This window comes from Tachysurus fulvidraco, chromosome 2 (assembly GCF_022655615.1).
Source record: "Tachysurus fulvidraco isolate hzauxx_2018 chromosome 2, HZAU_PFXX_2.0, whole genome shotgun sequence".
Taxonomy (NCBI): domain Eukaryota; kingdom Metazoa; phylum Chordata; class Actinopteri; order Siluriformes; family Bagridae; genus Tachysurus; species Tachysurus fulvidraco.
The window spans coordinates 21,381,719-21,397,941 of record NC_062519.1 but is presented as its reverse complement, the minus strand read 5'-3'; the positions used below and the strand labels follow the sequence as shown (position 1 = coordinate 21,397,941).

Sequence of the window (16,223 nt, the reverse complement as noted above, 5' to 3'; positions counted from 1 at the left end):
AAATTCATATCCAGACAGATTTGTAGCTATAATAAGAGAGAAGTGGTTTAATGAATAGCTGAAATCCACACACAAGGAATAAGCAATGTATCGTTTCTATTCTGTGTCATGCTTCAGGATTCATTATGGTATCTGCTGCTGCTAACTATGATCATCATAAGCTGGAATCCTGCCTCAGACACGCAACACGGCCAAGAGCCAAAACTGACCATGCACTTGGTAAGGAAAGGAGCGATGGCTTATCATTGTCCTGTCAATCACAGAGACACTGGCCAATCGTGTGTGTCTGTGAGCTGATGTATGTGGAAGATGGAGGATAGCACTTTACTACAAATGAAGAGCATGAGCAGCAGTTCAGAAAGGTGCAGTTTCTCAGAGGAAGCATGTGTTAGGCTTCACCCTGTCTGCTATGATAGCTTCTCTGTATAGTTTTGCTCAAACAGAACTTTATTAAGCTCAAAACCAAAAGAGAGATAAAATAGAAACCGTATGTTTGAGCTGCATTAAAGGCTAATGCAAGGCTAGAAATGTGTGAAAACTCATTCCAGTCACATTGATGTTAGGCTCGATGGCTAGACTTAGCAGCTGACGTTAAGGTCATGTATTAAGTCAGATCATTCATTATTTTATCTACTTGCTTGAATTAGCAATGAAAACTGATTTCAGATTTATACAAATCAGTCTATTTTTCACTTATTTGCACTGAAACCACATCTTAGAGGTGAAGGACTTCCAAATAGTATAAAATATTAAGCTTGGATTTAACTATTAACATAAAGTTTAACATACAGCTTCATATTCAAGATTTAAAGTGAAACGTAAAAACTTAGTTCACACGAGTCACTAACTGAAAGTTTTGTTTTAAAGTGTTATTTTTTTTAAATATTTTTATATTGTTGAAAATGTTTTGAAATATTTTGTGTCTTCTTAATTCTGTCTTTATTAATATAATATGCAGCACATACCGTACATTTGTATATATCTATAATCACACCATTAACACTCATCACTTCATTCCTATTCTTTCTTACAATAGGAAGTTTGTACCTCCTGTCTTTGTGGTTACTGTCAGCGCACTCATCCGAAGCTCACCTTCGCGGCGCACTCTGGTGACGTCATTCCCTGTCGCATGACTTTTATACTCGGCACTGCTATTTAAGCACGCCGTTTATGCTGGAATCTCGCCAGATGATCTCTCGTCACTACGTCGCTTTCTTGAGTCACTCCTGCCAGCCTCCGGTCCGGGTGTTATCTGTGCCTCGCGTTTTCTATTTCCGTGTGGATTTTCCCGTCTCGGATTACCTTTTTTCCCTGTCATTCCTTACGTGAGTTTTTCTCTGCTGCCGGTTGTTTTGGTTCCGTTTTTTGCGCTCCGGTTATTGACATTTCGGATTACCCTTTTTCCTGTGTGGATTACTGCCCGTTTTCTGATTGGATTATTTTTTCCCTCCAAGACATTGCCTGGTTACATTCTGTGCATTTATGTTTTCATATATAGACATTTATTACTATCCTTTATGTTAATAAATTTTCTTTTTTTGGACCCTGACCTGCGTTTGGGTTCTCCTTCCCAGCACCCTCATCTGTGTCACTGATAGTATCATCTGGCCAATAATGAACCCAGCAGGATCTCTGGAGATGCAGTCCCAGCTCGACTCCTTGTCCAAATCCTCCGCTGCGCATGAGCGCCAACTCAAGGAGATAGCCGCATCCACCAATGAGCTCATTCGGCGCATGAGCATGCTCACCACGACACAGGCCTCCTCGCCCTTTACGAGGCCACCTGCCCAGCCCCCCCAACCCGTGGTTGAGCAGAACATAAACCCCATTCGGGAGCCACATCTGCCTCATCCCGAGCGTTTTTCTGGTGAGGCGGGACTTTGCCGTGCATTTTTGATGCAGTGCTCAGTGATCTTCGAGCTCCAACCCTCCTCCTTCCCTTCGGATCGGTCCAAGGTAGCATACGTTATCTCTTTGTTATCTGGGAAGGCCAAGATCTGGGCAACAGCAGAGTGGGAACGTCAGTCAGTCATCTGCTTCTCGTTCGATGCCTTTTCGGCTGAGCTGCGCAAGGTTTTCGACTCCACACTGCCTAAGATGGACGCCACTCGAGCCTTGTTCGAATCATCTCAGGGGTCCCGCTCAGTGGCTGAGTATGCTGTGGATTTCCGCATGGCAGCTGGGAACAGTGGCTGGAACCCCACGGCGCTCTACGACGCATTCTACCGCGGCTTGTCCCCCCAGGTGAAGGATGAACTCGCGGCCCGAGAACTCCCTCAAGAGCTTGACGACCTGGTTTGTCTGGCAACCAGGATCGATCGCCGTATCCAGGAACGAAGAGAGGAGGGTCGCCCAACTCGTTCCTGGCCTCCCAGAACCCCGAATGCCAAGCCCCCTGTCGAACCAGACAGGTCATATGGGCCTCCCAGAAACCCATATGTCAAGACCCGCTCGGAGTCTTACAGATCACACTCTCCTCCACCTCCACAGCCCATTGAGATAGGACGGCGTCTCCTGTCCGCAGCAGAGAAGGAGCGGCGCCGGGCCCACGACCTCTGTCTCTACTGTGGCAAGGCAGGACACTTTGCCTTCGCATGCCCAGCAAAAGACAGGGCTCGCCGTTGACGGAGGAGCCCGCGGCGAGCCTCTGGTGTTTAGCCTCCCCCAAGCCACTTCTCCGAGCCCGTTTCCAGATCAAGAGCCAGGAACATGATCTAGCGGTCTTCGTTGACTCTGGAGCTGACGCGGAGTTCCTTGATGAGGAGTTAGTGCGTCAGCTGGAGATCGAGACTGAACTTCTACCCGCCAGTCTCCAGGTACGGGCCCTGGATGGCCATATCCTTCACCGAGCTCGCTACCGCACCAAGCCCCTGCTGGTGTCCGTCACCAAGGAACACATGGAGTGGATCTCCTTCCTCGTTATCCCTTCGCCCCATGCACCAGTCATGTTTGGATTACCTTGGCTGCAGAAACATAACCCTCACCTGGATTGGTCCAGCGGCCGGGTCCTTGGTTGGGGGATCTACTGCCAGGCTCATTGCCTGACCACCTTGGCACCCCGCTTGTTATCAGTCAAGGAGGACCTGCCCCCCGATCTCTCTCTGGTGCCTGCTGAATACCGTGATCTGGGACAAGTGTTCAGTAAAGCCTGTGCCACTTCCCTACCACCACACAGACCTTATGACTGTGCTATCGACCTCCTGCCAGGCACTGCCCCCCCCCCGGGGGCGCCTGTTCCACCTATCCAAGCCTGAAAGGGAAGCCATGACCCAATATATACAGGAGTCCTTGGAGTCAGGCATTATCCGCCCGTCTTCATCCCCAGCCGGTGCAGGGTTTTTCTTTGTGGAGAAGAAGGATGGGACTCTACGACCCTGTATTGACTATCGGGGTCTGAACGCCATCACCATTAAAAATCGCTACCCGTTGCCTCTCATGGCCTCCGCTTTTGAGCTCCTTCAGGGGGCCACCATTTTCTCCAAGCTGGACCTTCGGAACGCCTATCACCTAGTCCGCATCCGTGAGGGCGACGAATGGAAGACCGCATTCAACACTCCCACTGGCCATTACGAGTACCGGGTGATGCCGTTTGGCCTCACCAATGCCCCAGCAGTATTCCAAGCACTGGTCAACGACGTTTTACGGGACATGTTAAACATATTTGTGTTTGTTTACTTGGACGACATCCTCATTTTTTCCCGCACACCTGAGGAACACATCCGTCACGTCCGTGCAGTGCTCCAGAGGCTTTTGCAGAACCAGTTATATGTCAAGGCTGAGAAATGTGATTTCCATGTCACGAAAACCACCTTCCTGGGTTTCATTCTGGCAGCAGGGAGTGTTCGGATGGATCCTGACAGAATCAAGGCTGTTCGGGACTGGCCCTGCCCTGGAACACGTAAGCAGCTCCAGCAGTTCTTGGGATTCGCTAATTTCTATCGGCGATTCATCCGGGGTTACAGCTCGGTTGCTGCACCCTTGCACCAGCTCACTTCTCCTCTTCTACCTTATTCTTGGGGGCCTCAAGCCGAGCAAGCCTTCAAGAAGCTGAAGCAGCTTTTTACCTCTGCCCCCATCCTCTCCTTGCCGGATTCCACGCGACAATTTGTGGTTGAGGTTGATGCATCCGATACCGGAGTTGGGGCCGTTTTGTCTCAAAGGGACGTCAAGGACAATAAACTTCACCCGTGTGCTTTCTTTTCACACCGTCTCTCCTCGCCTGAACGTAACTACACTATCGGCGAACGTGAGCTACTGGCAGTCAAACTCGCCCTGGAGGAATGGCGGCACTGGCTGGAGGGTGCGGAACTACCATTTCTGGTCTGGACTGACCATAAGAATCTCGAATATCTCCGGACTGCCAAGAGACTGAAACCCCGACAGGCTCGTTGGGCACTCTTTTTCGGCAGGTTTAACTTTGTGCTGTCTTATCGGCCGGGAACGAAGAATGGGAAGCCAGATGCTCTCTCTCGTCAGTTCTCCCCCGATCCCGTCGAGGCCGTTGCTGAACACATTCTTCCCCCCTCTGTCACTGTTCGGGCGCTTCGACTCGGGATAGAGAGAAGGGTTCAGCAAGCCGTGTCTAACCTGCCGGTCCCTACTGACTGTCCTGAAGGCAAACTTTATGTTCCTGACCAGCTCCGTTCCCAAGTTCTTCAGTGGTGCCACAACTCTCGGCTTTTCTGTCATCCCGGTTTCCCTCGGACCCTATCGGTTCTCCAGCGTCGTTTCTGGTGGCCTTCGCTCAGACATGACGCACGGGAATTTGTCACTGCCTGCCCAGTATGTGCGCAACACAAGAGCTCTCGATCTCACCCTGCTGGCCTCCTGCGGCCCCTGCCGATCCCTTGCAGACCTTGGTCCCACATCTCACTTGATTTCGTCACCGGCCTCCCTCTTTCTGATGGCTACTCCGCTATCCTCTCGGTGGTCGATCGCTTTTCCAAGCTCGTCCATTTTGTCCCCCTGACCAAACTCCCTTCAGCCAAGGAAACGGCGTTGCTCCTCCTCCAACACGTTTTCCGGCTCCATGGCATTCCTCGGAATATAGTCTCGGACAGGGGACCCCAGTTCACCTCCAATTTTTGGAAGGAATTCTGCCAGCTCTTAGGCGTCTCCATTAGCCTCTCCTCTGGGTTTCACCCCCAGTCCAATGGGCAGACGGAACGGCTCAACCAGGAGCTGGAGACGGGGCTCCGTCTCCTCTGTGCCGAGGATCATTCGTCTTGGGCCTCCAACCTTGTTTGGGTCGAGTATGCCCATAACTCTCTGCCTACTGCTGCCACGGGTCTTTCCCCTTTTCAGGCTGCCTATGGCTATCAGCCCCCATTATTCTCCACACAGGAGCTAGAAGCCTCAGTTCCCTCAGCCTTGGCCCTTGTGAGGCGCTGTCGTCGAGTCTGGAGAAGAGCCCGCCTCGCCTTGCTGAGATCTTCCCGGAGTTATGCTCGCTGGGCCAACCGCAGACGCCGCCCCGCTCCTCCTTACTGTGTCGGGCAACGGGTGTGGCTTTCCACCAAAGACCTCCCGTTGAAGATTGCATGCAGGAAGCTGGCTCCCCGTTTCATTGGACCGTTCCCTATATCTAAGGTTATCAATCCAGCTGCGGTCCGGCTCAAGCTGCCCAGAGTGTTTCGCATCCACCCCACCTTTCACGTTTCCAGGCTGAAACCTGTCCAGGCCTGTGCACTGGTTCCCTCCACCAGACCCCCTCCTCCCGCCCGGGTCATTGATGGCGGCCCTGCGTTTACTGTCCGTCGGCTCCTGCGCTCCAGACGCCGTGGGAGGGGTCTACAGTACCTGGTGGACTGGGAGGGGTACGGCCCTGAGGAACGCTCCTGGGTTCCGGCACGCCACATCTTGGACCCAGACCTCCTCTCCCAGTTCCATCGTGACCACCCCGACCAGCCTGGTGGGACGTCGTGAGACGCCCCGTGGAGGGGGGGGTACTGTCAGCGCACTCATCCGAAGCTCACCTTCGCGGCGCACTCTGGTGACGTCATTCCCTGTCGCATGACTTTTATACTCGGCACTGCTATTTAAGCACGCCGTTTATGCTGGAATCTCGCCAGATGATCTCTCGTCACTACGTCGCTTTCTTGAGTCACTCCTGCCAGCCTCCGGTCCGGGTGTTATCTGTGCCTCGCGTTTTCTATTTCCGTGTGGATTTTCCCGTCTCGGATTACCTTTTTTCCCTGTCATTCCTTACGTGAGTTTTTCTCTGCTGCCGGTTGTTTTGGTTCCGTTTTTTGCGCTCCGGTTATTGACATTTCGGATTACCCTTTTTCCTGTGTGGATTACTGCCCGTTTTCTGATTGGATTATTTTTTCCCTCCAAGACATTGCCTGGTTACATTCTGTGCATTTATGTTTTCATATATAGACATTTATTACTATCCTTTATGTTAATAAATTTTCTTTTTTTGGACCCTGACCTGCGTTTGGGTTCTCCTTCCCAGCACCCTCATCTGTGTCACTGATAGTTACGTTTGTTTGGTGTTGAGTTGAGGGGGTGAGTGTGGGTAAGCCTGACACACTGGTGTTTACTGCACCTAGAATTAGCAGGACACTTGAGTATATATTTACATGGATGTATTACAGCACATACGGTATATTTGTATATATCTATAATCACAACATTAACACTCATCACTTCATTCTTATTCTTCCCTGTAATAGGAAGATATTACCTCCTGTCTGTGTGGTTGGGTTTGTTTGGTGTTGAGTTGAGGAGGTGAGTGCGGGTGAGCCTGACACTGTGATTGGGACTGTAACTAGAATAAGTAGAACACTTGAGTATATATTTACATGGATGTAATACAGCACATACTGTATATTTGTATATATCTATAATCACACCATTAACATGCATCACTTCATTCCTATTCTTCCCTGTAATAGGAAGATATTACCTTTTGTCTCCGTGTTTTGGTTTGTTTCTGGTTTAGTTGAGCTGGTGTTTGCGGGTGAGCCTGACACTGTGAGAAGCAAAATACATGAGTATATCAACATGTACAATGGATTTAAAACGTCGACACACCGCTGGTAAAATGGCAGATTTGTGTGATGTAAAACAAAATGAAGCCAAAATAAATCATGTCATGTCTTCAGTCTGATGTCACAAGCTCTTCATTTTAGAAACCCTAAACTAAAACCTTGTTGAAGCATCTTTTGGTTTTATATTGCACATCCTGACTCCCCAGTATGTTTCTGCACAGCCCCCTTCAGATCACATCCACATTTTTCAATTGGATTTAGATTGATCTAGTTTTGGTGAAGCTTTTTCTTTGTTTATTTTATACGTGAAATTTCTATTCATCTTCAGCATACTAGCAAATGCCTGCTTCTTATTGGTTTGTGCCAAAATCAACTGCTATTTAGACTGGGATTTATGATTCCCTTCACATTGAGCTTAGTCTTAGTCTGAGCTGAAGCAAAACAGAAGTGAAGCATGATGCTGCCACCAGCATGCTTCACCACGGGTTGAATTATGGTCACATTAAAAGAAACATTAATGAAACTGGACAAATTCAGCACAACATGCATTTAGCTGGTGGTTTTAAACATAATGGAAATAATAAAGACTCTAGACGGACGTGAGTAATATATCTGATGTATGATGTGAGGACAGAATTCCACATCTAATGACCAATCAGTTAACTTGTCATAATAATTTTTTGGCACTAGCGTGATGTGCTACATTATAATTCTAAAACCGAGGATGACAATATTCATGAATTTGTTCATGTCCTTTAGTCCATATTAATACATTTCAATAGCTAACTAGCATGTTGTATATTATTATGTTCTGTTACATTTGGTCCATTTTAATCCCAATTAACTGGGTTTCAGAGCAACGAAACATGAGAACTGAGAACATTTTCAAAAAATGTGCATATTTCACATTTTTAATAGTTAATGTGCATGTGAAGCAATGCAATGAGTCATAATCTCTCAAATTGTTAGAGAGAGAGAGAGAGAGAGAGAGAGAGAGAGAGAGAGAGAGAGAGAGAGAGAGAGAGAGAGAGGTGTTACCTTTATCTTGGTCTGGACTGCCAGCTCCTTGGATATCTAGAAAAACATTGGAGATATAAGATATAAGATACATTAAAGCTATGAGTCTTGGCACATTGTACAAGTTTTATAGATCGTTTGGAATGTGAACAGTGCAATAACAATGTGAATACATCAGGGTGTTAGTTCTGTTCCTGGAGATTTACTCTAAGCCCTATAATATGCCTGTGGATCTGAATCAAGTGAGATCAGCTGGTCATGTGGAGGTGCAGAAGATTCTGACATGAGATGTTAAGGCAGAAACTCAAACTAATTTTAATTATTTAATAAACATCATTAAAAAAACAACATTACCTTTTCAAGCATAACTGTTTTTTAATGAAAATATATTAGTTACAAATATAACTGTGATTTTTTTTTTAATGAAGTAAGTATTTTCTTTAAAAAAAAGAATAATAATCATTTAAAAAACAAACCTTCGTTACATAATTTAAACCTGAATATTGCATATTTTGAACAATTTATTTTATTTTACATTCCATTTGATATTTAATCAAAATCCAAATTCATATCCAGACAGATTTGTAGCTATAATAAGAGAGAAGTGGTTTAATGAATAGCTGAAATCCACACATAAGGAATAAGCAATGTATCGTTTCTATTCTGCGTCATGCTTCAGGATTCATTATGGTATCTGCTGCCGCTGACTATGTTCATCATAAGCTGGAATCCAAAGTGTGGGTCATTTAGATTAAAGGTGCAGGTGGGATATTGGCTGAAAGTGAGAGTTGGTGAAAGTTTTTGTTGAGTGCAGGACTGATCAGAATGTGTGTGATGATGATGATGATGACCCTTTGTTACCTGGAGTCTGACTTGTTTTAGTTTCCTGAGTTGTGTCTGAAGGTTGAGCGATGACAGGGGTCTGGCCTGTATGACCAAATCATTTTATTACCCACATAAGTAGGAGAATTGTGTTTCTCTTTACAGTTACAACACAAAGCAATTCTAAAAGGGACAAGTTCACATCGCAGAAACATTTCAGCACTATTTAAAAAATCTATTTCACACAATTATATATCACAGCATTTTTTATTCAAGGTTTTGACATTTTCAGTCATAGGATGTAATATAGAAGAAAAACGATGTCAGGGAAAAAAGTAATAGTGTGTGTGTGTGTGTGTGTGTGTGTGTGTGTGTGTGTGTGTGTGTGTGTGTGTGTGTGTGTGTGTGCTTGAGTCTGTGCCTGTGTGTGCTCGTGTGTGTGTGTGTATGAGTCTGTGCCTGTGTGTGCACGTGTGTGTGTGTGTGCTTGAGCCTGTGCCTGTGTGTGTGTGTGTGTGTGTGTGTGTGTGTGTGTGTGTGTGTGTGTGTGTGTGTGTGTGTGTGTGTGTGTGTGTGTGAGTGCGGGTGTGTTTGTATGTGTTTATGTGTGCGTGTGTGTGTGTGTGTGTGTGTGTGTGTGTGTGTGTGTGTGTGTGTGTGTGTGTGTGTGTGTGTGTTTGCACAAGTGTGTATTAGCCTAAAGGTGTCTGTGTGCCTCTGTATGCACATATGTATGTGCATGTATGTGTAAAGGTGTATGTATGTACAGTATGCGTAAGTGTGTGTGTTATATTTGATGTATACATCTTCTAAGAATATTCCTGTCCAGTTCTTTATCAAAAGTTATCAAATGGAGGCTCATCATTGACAGTAGCTTATGAATAGCACGGCCAGGTTGCTATAGCAACGCAGAGTGAACAAAAGCTATTTCAGTTTTTTAACCACAGTTTCCTGTGAGCTCTAAAACCTTACCCCTCTTTCCCCAGATGAGAACATTTTGCTTTCTTCTATTTTCTTCTGCTTCGTCTGCTTCATAAAGTTTAGAATGTGTATAATGTGTTTTCAGGAATTAGTATCTTTATTAATAATAGTTTTAATGGTTCCAGTAATACTCAGGAAAAACACAAATGTTGTGTTCTGGATATACAAAATCTATTGTCACTGTCACAGATCAAATCCACTATGTGTTTATAACATAACTGGTGGAGTATAGAGTACAAAGTATAAAGTATAGAGTGCAGAGTATAGAGTACAGAGTTTAGAGTATAGAGTACATAGTATAGATTATAGAGTGTAGAGTATAGAGTACAGAGTGTAGAGTATAGAGTACATAGTATAGATTATAGAGTGTAGAGTAAAGAGTACAGAGTATAGAGTACAGAGTGTATAGAGTACATAGTATAGAGTGTAGAGTATAGAGTACAGAGTATAGAATACAGAGTATAGAGTATAGAGTACAGAGTATAGAGTACAGAGTGTAGAGTACAGAGTGTAGAGTACAGAGTGTAGAGTACAGAGTATAGAATACAGAGTATAGAGTGTAGAGTATAGAGTACAGAGTGTAGAGTACAGAGTGTAGAGTACAGAGTGTAGAGTACAGAGTATAGAGTACAGAGTATAGAGTGTAGAGTACAGAGTATAGAGTACAGAGTGTAGAGTATAGAGTACAGATTACAGAGTATAGAGTACAGAGTATAGAGTACAGAGTGTAGAGTATAGAGTACAGAGTGTAGAGTATAGAGTGTAGAGTACAGAGTATAGAGTACAGAGTATAGAGTACAGATTACAGAGTATAGAGTACAGAGTGTAGAGTATAGAGTATAGAGTACAGAGTATAGAGTACAGAGTATAGAGTACAGATTACAGAGTATAAAGTACATATTACAGAGTATAGAGTACAGAGTACAGAGTATAGAGTACAGAGTATAGAGTACAGATTACAGAGTATAGAGTACAGAGTATAGAGTACAGAGTACAGATTACAGAGTATAGAGTACATATTACAGAGTATAGAGTACAGAGTATAGAGTACAGAGTATAGAGCAGGGGTCGGCAACCTTAAACACTCAAAGAGCCATTTGGACCCATTTCCCACAGAAAAAAAGAACACAGGGAGCCACAAAACCCTTTTGACATCTAAAATGAAAATAAAACTGAATATATCGTTTTTTACCTTTATGGAAAGTATATAAAAACTGTGTTGAATGTAAATATAAATGTGTTGCATTTATGAAATGAATGAACTTCTACTGAGTAAACAAAATTTTTATAATATTTCTGCAGGCAAACAAAAATATTTTGAACAGTTTGAACTAACCTTAACAAAAAAGATGCTAAGGTTGAAGGTTAATTTCAAATAAAATGTACAATATCTAATTGCGTCCTCTTCGTATTCGTGACCAGGGCTCTCAAGTTTTGAAGACAGCCAAGCGTGACATCTCCAACCCCCCCGCAACCCAAATTTTTTTCATTGGTTGTTGCATTAAATCTTACCCATATACAATAGTGCTATTTTCTGATTGGCTATTGTGTAGCCTCGTTTTTTGATTGGCTGATAAGTGTCAGGCTCGACTAAGAACTCCAGCAGAGACGCACTTGAGTCCTGCGCGGTTCCATAGAGACAGCGGTGCGGACTGATACATTTTGGGCGCTGCGGCTTATTAAATATATGATAAAAAGTTTTTCTGCGTGAGATATACAATGTGTGGCGGGAGAGCGTGACAAAAGTCCCAAATGCGTGACTGTCACTCTCAATGTGTGACACTTGACAGCCCTGCATGACATCAAAATTTTAACTTGCCAGCTGCAGCAAACCAAAAATGCGTCTGCTTCTGTGTGTCGGATTTCGCAAGTTGGCAGTTACGACTCATATTTTGAGCGACAAAAAAATTAAACACGCTTTATTTTAATTTTACATAATCATCATAATCTTAGGATTTAGAATTACATTTTTTTTTAAATCTAACTAAAGAAAATAAAATAAATTTAAATTAAATATTTATTTTCCAAATATACAGGGAGGGATGAAAGAGCCACTTGTGGCTCCGGAGCCACGGGTTGCTGACCCCTGGTATAGATTATAGAGTACAGAGTATAGAGTATAGAGTGTAGAGTATAGAGTGTAGAGTATAGAGTATAGAGTACAGAGTATAGAGTACAGAGTATAGAGTACAGAGTATAGAGTACAGAGTACAGAGTATAGAGTACAGAGTATAGAGTACAGAGTATAGAGTACAGAGTGTAGAGTATAGAGTACAGAGTGTAGAGTACAGAGTATAGAGTACAGAGTGTAGAGTATAGAGTACAGAGTGTAGAGTACAGAGTACAGAGTATAGAGTATAGAGTGTAGAGTACAGAGTATAGAGTGTAGAGTATAGAGTATAGAGTATAGAGTACAGAGTATAGAGTACAGAGTATAGAGTACAGAGTACAGAGTATAGAGTGTAGAGTATAGAGTGTAGAGTATAGAGTATAGAGTATAGAGTATAGAGTGTAGAGTATAGAGTATAGAGTGTAGAGTGTAGAGTATAGAGTATAGAGTGTAGAGTATAGAGTATAGAGTATAGAGTATAGAGTGTAGAGTATAGAGTATAGAGTGTAGAGTGTAGAGTATAGAGTATAGAGTATAGAGTATAGAGTATAGAGTATAGAGTATAGAGTATAGAGTATAGAGTGTAGAGTACAGAGTATAGAGTAGTATAGTGCACAGAAATAATAAAGCAGAACTAAGATTTGCAGAACGCCTTTTGACAGTCTTTCTCTTTTCCGGATGTGGCTTTACTCAACTCACTTCACAGCTTAAACTGCACACACACTGCCAACACATTTTTCTGATGTTCCACCCACTTAATGGAACATTATTATGTTCTTACTTCTTACTATGTTCTCACACACTTCATCCTGCTTTAGGATCATAAATAAGTAAATAAATGATGACATATATTATAAAATTAGTCCTTTGTCAAGCACAGAAACAAATGATTTACGAGTCTGCAGTATAAGTGACATCCACAATAATGTCAGAATCCTCATAACAATATGATAATAATATAATAATAACAACAATGTTTTGGGTTTTTTTTAAATCTGATAGTAATGTTGTTTAAATCAAAGATTTGCTTAAGGAAGGGGTTTCAGCCATTTTAAAAAAGTTCAGCCATGTTGAAAAAGGTCACTCGCGAGCCTGTGGCTTACAGATTAATTTACTGAACTTTATGAACTGCATAAATAAATCATTTCATAATTATACAGAGAAAAATCCCATGAACAGAGCTTATTGATGTGTTAGATAGGAAACATGATAGGCACTATGATTAAACAAAAATCTGCTTTAATGTCACTAGTCAAATAAATAGAAATAATAAATAACATACTGCATGCGTTCTGTAAGCGGTAAAGGGTTAAATTCTTAAAATACTATCATATTAGACTAAGGCTCAGAATATTCTGAAATTAAAGTCTGCACAAACATTATTCAGTGTGTCCACATACAGTAGGGCTCAGTGACACGATTGGGGTTTATTATTGTAAAACTGGTTTAACTGATCAGCTGATGATTGTATTATTCAAAGAAAGAAAGAAAGAAAGAAAGAAAGAAAGAAAGAAAGAAAGAAAGAAAGAAAGAAATGTGTGTTACACCACAACATTGCAGTTCACGTTAGAGCTATTAAGGACTTTTACTGGCTGCAGTAAATACAGTAAATAAAATTACAATAAATAAAAAAATAAATAAATGAATAAATAAATCAATAATATTTTCAGCTTTATTATTATTATTATTATTATTATTATTATTAGTAGTAGTAGTAGTAGTAGTAGTAGCATATTATTATTATTATTATTATTATTATTATTATTATTATTATTATTATTATTATTATTATATGTTGAAATCACTGTGGTTATAGTGTACATTGTCTATTTTTATCTTTCTGTACAAAGAGCAATATCTGATATTTAACATAACACTTCCATAACCGGACGGATGATGTGCATGACTCCATCCTCTTCCTCATTCCTACACTCCCACACATGAAAGTGTAATATAAATGATTTGTCCATTATTACTATCATTACATCCGTCCGTTATTTTAACACACACTTGTGGTCAGTAGGAGAGCTGTTTAGAAACACAATTACTGGCGTCTAATACTGGGCACGATGTTCTGCATTTAACATTTAATATCCGAAAAATAAATCTGATAAATTCTTGTGTCTCATTTATAAAAAATACAAAAAGACTCATTTCTTATTATTATTATTATTATTATTATTATTATTATTATTATTATTATTATTAATAATAATAATAATAATAATAATAATAATAATAATAATAATAACAGAGGTTCTAATTCATCATGCACTACATATTATTAAGCTGATAGAATCCTATAATAAAGCATATTAGTAGTAGAGACATTTCGTGTGTGTGTGAAATGTGCTCTAGTTGTATAAGTCTTATCAGGTTTGTACACATGATGCACTGTTCAGCTCTAATGATCATTCCGGCATGTGGCTTTAAGTCTCCATTTCCTAAACACTACACATCCATCACAGACAACAGGTTCACTGCTTCATATATTCGCTCCACAACTTACAGGCAAATGGTTTAAAGGGTTACAAATTGCTTTTTTTATTTCACTGAATTTTTTTATTTAAACTACTGAGCTTGCGATTCATAAGACGAGACACCGAGTGAGAATGAGGAAGTGGCCTCGGGCCTGCAAGGAGACGCCACATTACAGAAGCAGACCGTATCGTGAAAAATACACCAAAAAGGAAGCATAGCTGTGCTCAAGCCTATATGTTCAAGACCAAAAACATATCGCTACTCAAAGGAGCTTTAAATCAGAAAAGGCTGTTATTCAGAGGGAGCATGTAAGATCAGGCCGAGACGCTGAATCCACACACACTTACTGTACACACCGATCAAGAAGCCATTAAGCATCAATCACATTGTTTCAACCAGAGCCTCGGTGGACACACCCAAAAAATTCACACATCAGTTCTCAGTAACATACACAGATCTCTCATACACACTCACACACAATCACACACACACTTGTTCATCAAAGGCAAATCTTCATCAGGACACAATTACTATAAAATGTTTTATGATCTAACAATATAACACGAAGCGAGACATCAAGGAAGAGCGTTTCAGTCCAACACCGTCCGTCATCCCCATATTTATCACCATACTATATAATTTCATATTTACACCGCTCATTATTTCTTACTATAATTACACAGATTTATCTAGGCATCAATCCGGTCCAAAGAGTGTCAAGTATTTGAAAAATAAAGGCCTCATTCGATTACACTTTCACTCTCAAGAAATCATTTCCATCCATTTTACAGACCGACAGATCGCAAGAAGAAGAAGAAGAAGATGATGAAACCATTCATTATTTTGAAGTCATACCGTCATGACCAACCTTCAACAAAACCTAATATACTTAGGTACATAATATAAAGTGACATTTATGTAGTAAAAGATCACCGTGTCATAATCTAGCTTGAAAATAACTTCCTGAATAAAAACATGCTACTATAGAAAACTTTTCTACTCACATATCACTAATCCTGCCAGGACCAGCAGTACGAACATTAGTCCAGGGACTTTTGCCATAATGGAGTGTAAAGGGCCTCTTCTAAGACACCATAAGTCCTGTTGGAAACAAACATTTAGTTAAAACAGCCGATAACTGATCTGAGTTTAAAAATGTGGATATTTTTGTTCTAAAAATTATTTTTTTTTAAATTCTGTTTTAATGATTATTCTTGTACTTACTCTTTCTTTTGTTTTATCTAATCAGTCGTCACAGTTTCCTGTGTGTTTTCTGCCCTGGCGTCCTCAAGCTTGCGCTTGGCTTGACAGACAGAGCGATGTCAGGAACAATCTCACCTTCAGCTATGCACTAAAGGCGTCTTAACAGGAAGTTGCATTTTCAGCTACGCCACAATCTCTCTCACTTTGCCCTCATTTGTCAAAGGCTAAGTAACAAAGCTGTAAGAACATCATGTTTCTACTCTATACATCTTCATGTCATTTATCCACAACGAACTGCCTTGTATTATCCTACAGAAATTCTGTAAACTATCATCAAAATTTTGAATATAATGAGAATGATGAGAACTTTGTATTCAGGGGTCAGTGGCGCAGTTTTACCGTTAAAGTCGGGGGGAAAAAATGACAATTTATATGATTATTAAAGCATTTGGGGTGTGTGATGAATTACATGAGCTGCTCATGCTTTGAATATGATGACAGCTAGGAATTTGAATACAGCACAAGCTGCTGAGAGACCGAATGGCTAAGTTTAGCTAACACCATCAGCTAGCTAAAGTTATTCTATTTTCGAATAAACTGGTTAGTTAGTCAGT

The 16,223-nt window shown here is 41.7% G+C and overlaps 1 protein-coding gene across 50 annotated transcripts in view; it reads right to left on the bottom strand.

Moving 5' to 3' along the window:
- The window catches only part of ptprc (protein tyrosine phosphatase receptor type C), a 39,354-nt gene extending 23,564 nt beyond the window's left edge, over positions 1–15,790 (bottom strand). For 35 of the 50 annotated variants that reach the window (XM_047810080.1, XM_047810081.1, XM_047810082.1 and 32 more), the window contains exons 1-7: positions 15,631–15,790; positions 15,411–15,507; positions 8,874–8,939; positions 8,034–8,069; positions 6,911–6,976; positions 6,689–6,772; positions 6,434–6,550 (exon numbers count right to left, since the gene is read on the bottom strand). In XM_047810080.1, coding sequence (XP_047666036.1) covers positions 6,434–6,550; positions 6,689–6,772; positions 6,911–6,976; positions 8,034–8,069; positions 8,874–8,939; positions 15,411–15,468 — 427 coding nt within the window. In that variant the 5' untranslated portion in view covers positions 15,469–15,507; positions 15,631–15,790. The remainder of the gene's footprint in view (positions 1–6,433; positions 6,551–6,688; positions 6,773–6,910; positions 6,977–8,033; positions 8,070–8,873; positions 8,940–15,410; positions 15,508–15,630) is intronic. The other 15 variants (XM_047810108.1, XM_047810116.1, XM_047810125.1 and 12 more) reach the window with 8 other exon arrangements.
- Between the last annotated feature and the right edge of the window lie 433 nt (positions 15,791–16,223).